The sequence below is a fragment of the Carassius auratus genome, chromosome 28 (genome assembly GCF_003368295.1).
Source record: "Carassius auratus strain Wakin chromosome 28, ASM336829v1, whole genome shotgun sequence".
Taxonomy (NCBI): domain Eukaryota; kingdom Metazoa; phylum Chordata; class Actinopteri; order Cypriniformes; family Cyprinidae; genus Carassius; species Carassius auratus.
Window position 1 is genome coordinate 22,185,836 of NC_039270.1, and position 4,277 is coordinate 22,190,112.

General features: G+C 37.0%; 1 protein-coding gene across 1 annotated transcript; it reads left to right on the forward strand.

The window, feature by feature from the left end:
• Window positions 1-1,683: 1,683 nt before the first annotated feature.
• On the forward strand, window positions 1,684-3,008 carry LOC113047217 (ferritin, middle subunit-like). The gene is made up of 4 exons (XM_026208555.1): window positions 1,684-1,963; window positions 2,129-2,275; window positions 2,400-2,525; window positions 2,653-3,008. Exons 1-4 carry the CDS (start codon window positions 1,862-1,864, stop codon window positions 2,809-2,811), a joined length of 534 nt encoding a protein of 177 aa, XP_026064340.1. The 5' UTR covers window positions 1,684-1,861; the 3' UTR covers window positions 2,812-3,008.
• The last annotated feature ends 1,269 nt before the right edge of the window (window positions 3,009-4,277 follow it).

The following is a 4,277-nucleotide window of genomic DNA, read 5'->3' on the forward strand; positions in this document are numbered from 1 at the left end:
TTCCTTGTTGTCTTTTATAGTGTGTGTGAGGTACATCATTTAAAAATATGTTTTGTTTAGGGTGCTTAAATAAAATGATTAAACCAATATTAAATGATCAGAAAACTGGCCTAAAATGAGTGGTACTCTGTTCTATTTAACAAAAAAAAATAACAATGTCTACCCACCCTTGATAGTACACGTACAACACAAAGACCTCTATTTTACGTAAAAGCAAATGTAAAATAGACATATCGGTGTTGTACTGAGCCATAGCCATTGCTATTTTTTAGTTATTTGTATCGGATGTTAAATAAACATTAAACAAATTACTTGAATGTGTTTTATGATTTAGAATGTAGTCTATCTAATGCTTTTATCAGATGCCTTTACACCGCAGATGTTTCCCAGATCAACTGCTCTTTAGCAGACATCTGAGAAGACTTGAAATGTAGCATAGAGCAGTAGGTTATAAGTTTACGTAGGTCTCTTTGTTCAAAAGACAGTTACTGTCATTACTATCTATTACTGTTCTATTATCAATAGTGACTATTACCATCTCATTCTCATAACTACCAGAAGTCTTATATATGAAAAATACTTGATATAAAATTACTATAATGTGGCAGTCTGAAAGCTGTTTACTACAAAAGCTGACATGAAGACATCGGTCCACGCCCTGTTCTAGTTCCAAATGTGCTTGCGTCAAACATAAGGAAGTGAACATGTGCAATGCTGCTGAGTCACAGTGACACAGCAAAATGCCACATCTTGTGAGTGGACATGTTTTATTGATGACAAAAGTGAGGTTTCGTGTGCAAATTATTGTGCAAATTATGGTGCAAAAATGCTAAGTCACTGTCACCTGATGGATTACCTTTGCATCCGATTCTAAAGGTAGTTACTAAGTAATAAAAAACTGAGCTCCATATAGTTGGAAGACTGTCGCATGATTTTACCACACCATGGTTTCTGTTTCTAAAATGTAACATACGCAGCACAGCGAATGGAACATTTTTATTAGGATGATTTTTAGATTAACATCATGCTATATTACTTTTTTTTTTTTTTTAATCCTTCAATAGACTTCCATTTCACTAATTCAACTTGGATCTTTTGACTTGAGCAAACAAAGTCAGCAGTGCCAAGGAAGTCAAGGGTCATTTCATTATTTTGTAAATAGTTTAAGGTTCAACATTAAATGTTTGCTGTGAAAATACCAGGTGGCACAGGTGTCGGGTTGAAACAACATGTTGAATTATACAAAAGGTTTACTAAATTATACCAAAGGGTGTTCTATAGTTTTTGATTAAAGGCTACTGAACATTTTCCATTCTCATTAAAGGCTAATCTTAAATTAAGGGTTTACTATTCATTGTTTTTATATTAATTAATACAATCTATTAAGATTTTTTCGTTCAATATGTAATAAATTACATTACACCCCTGGTGTAATCTATATTCAATTACAAAACATGGAATATACTGTTCTTAAAGGACTGACATTGTCATTAAAAACATTATTTTACAAAAAAAACTAGAATATCAAATCGTTTTCTGTTGGGTTCATTTTTCCATTATGAAAAAGGGTAACAAATATCTTATCTCCTTTGTCTGCTGACTCTCAGCTGACTGTTTACCACTTCCTCGTCACTCGGCTCGTCCTCTGATTGGCTGGTTTCAGTTTCACTGACGTGTTGTGAGCGTATATAAACACGAAGGCGCAGGTTACGCCTCAGTTTCAGGAAGATTCGCAGAGGTTCTTGCTTCAACAGTGATTGAACGGAACTTCGATCTCGCTGGAAATTCCATTCGAAAACATCTTGATATTTATTCTTTTTTTACCAACACTTTTGTAATAAAACTATAAAAATCCGCCGAAATGGATTCTCAGATTCGCCAGAACTATGACCGCGACTGCGAGGCTCTGATCAACAAGATGATCAACTTGGAGCTTTACGCTGGATACACCTACACCTCCATGGCAAGTATCTTCTTTTTTTTTTCTCCATATGCTAAAACGTGTTTTGAATATTTTTTTTGTTTTTTTTTTTGTTGCGACAGTATAACGTTATGCAACTCAGAAGCGTTGAACGAGCGCGACTATAGGTGTTTTTAATATTTTCCTTGATGAATTTGTTCCTCACAGGCTCACTACTTCAAACGGGATGATGTCGCCCTTCCTGGTTTTGCCAAGTTCTTCAAGGAGAACAGCGAGGAGGAACGCGAGCATGCTGAGAAGTTCATGGAGTTCCAGAACAAGAGAGGGGGACGCATCATGCTTCAGGATGTAAAGGTAATTGCATTTGAAATTTGATGTGCAAATCTGGCTCTAGATCTATGCATATTTGCAAGAGTCCATTTTAATTGAAGGGGGAGGGCCATCACGTGCTCACTGACGTGTATCTCTTTGTCTTCAGAAACCTGATCGTGATGTGTGGGACAATGGACTGACTGCTATGCAAGCTGCTCTTCAGCTGGAGAAGAACGTCAACCAGGCTCTGCTGGATCTGCATAAGGTCGCCTCTGGGAAGGGAGACCCTCATGTGAGTGACCCTCATTGTTGAAGTCGAGACTCTAAATCTGCCTGCATATACATGTCTCTTTAAAGCAGTTTCATTCAGTCCTGAGAATTTAGCATCCTAACATCTCCTATATTGTCTTGTCCAACAGCTGTGTGACTTCCTGGAGACTCACTACCTGAATGAGCAGGTTGAGGCCATCAAGAAACTTGGTGACCACATCACCAACCTTTCCAAGATGGATGCTGGCAACAACAGGATGGCAGAGTACCTGTTTGACAAGCACACCCTGGATGGAGGCAGCAGCTAAATAAACCCCTTAGATCATCTACATGCTACAAAGCTTCCAACTATACTGTATGCAGAAAAAAAAAACATTTAGAGGCATTTAGCTCTTTTGATTGGTCGTATTGTGATTTTTATTCCTCAAGCTGATGCTTTTGTGTTTAATGTACATTAATTGGTTTTAACCAAGTGAATTAGATGAATAAACATTTTTGGCTGGAATGACTGACTGGTTTCTTTGTTTTCAACAATCCGGTGTGTCAGAGGTTAGTGAGTACAACAGTAATATTTGAACTTTTTTTTTTTGCTGTTAATGATTTATTCTCTCGGTCCTAGAAAAAGGTAATGATTAAACTATATGTAAGCCCGTGTGGCGTCTGGTGCCCAAACTATGCACTGCATATTGACTGACCTTCTGATTGATAACAACACTTACTACTACAGGAGCGTATGCAGAAGGGAAAATCTAATTATTTGTTTAATATGACTAATACAGACCATGCAGTTGATGATTATATATTAGGCCTTTAGTTTTACACGTACCCCAAATCTGTTTGAGGAAGACCCTTTGGTTTACACTGAACACAGAAAGGCATGATGTCATGTCTTTAGTGTTATTGTCACTATACAGAAACATTAGGATCTGCACTGACAACAAGATGAGCTCTCCTGCTGACCTCAAGCTCAATGATGTCTTCCAACAGCAACCTTTTGTTACTAAAGCTTTCCTAAAGTACTGAATACACTTATATGCGGTATAATTTCTTAAACATTATTATTATATGAAAAATTTAATAGGCCTATGGATAGAATTTATAAACCCGATTCCAAAAAAGTTGGGACACTACAAATTGTGAATAAAAATAAAATGCAATGATGTGGACGTTTCAAATTTAAATATTTTATCCAGAATACAACATAGATTACATTCAATGTTTAGATGGATAACATTTATAATTTTAAGGGAAAAATAAGTTGATTTTAAATTTCTTGGAATCAACACATCTCAAAAAAGTTGAGACAAGGACCGGTTTACCACTATGTATCATCCCCTCTTCTTTTTATAACAGTCTGCACTCGTCTGGGGACTGATAAGACAAGTTGCTCAAGTTTAGGAATAGGAATGTTGTCCTAATCTTTTCTAATACAGGCTTCTAGTTGCTCAACTGTCTTAGGTCTTCTTTGTTGTATCTTCCTCTTTATGATGCATCAAATGTTTTCTATGGGTGAAAGATCTGGACTGCAGGCTGGCCATTTCAGACCCGGCTCCTTCTTCTACACAGCCATGATGTAATTGATGCAGTATGTGGTCTGGCATTGTCATGTTGGAAAATGCAAGGTCTTCCCTGAAAGAGACGACGTCTGGATTGGAGCATATGTTGTTCTAGAACTTTGATATACCTTTCAGTATTGATGGTACCTTTCCAGATGTCTAAGCTTCCCAAGCCACACGGACTCATGCAACCCCCATACCATCAGAGATGGAGGCTT

Excerpts from the sequence above, each read along its gene's own strand:
- LOC113047217 (XM_026208555.1), top strand. The coding sequence starts at position 1,862 with ATGGATTCTCAGATTCGCCAGAACTATGACCGCGACTGCGAGGCTCTG. Across the intron at positions 2,276-2,399 it reads TCATGCTTCAGGATGTAAAG|AAACCTGATCGTGATGTGTG; the intron begins GTAATTGCATTT and ends CTTTGTCTTCAG. Across the intron at positions 2,526-2,652 it reads CTGGGAAGGGAGACCCTCAT|CTGTGTGACTTCCTGGAGAC; the intron begins GTGAGTGACCCT and ends CTTGTCCAACAG.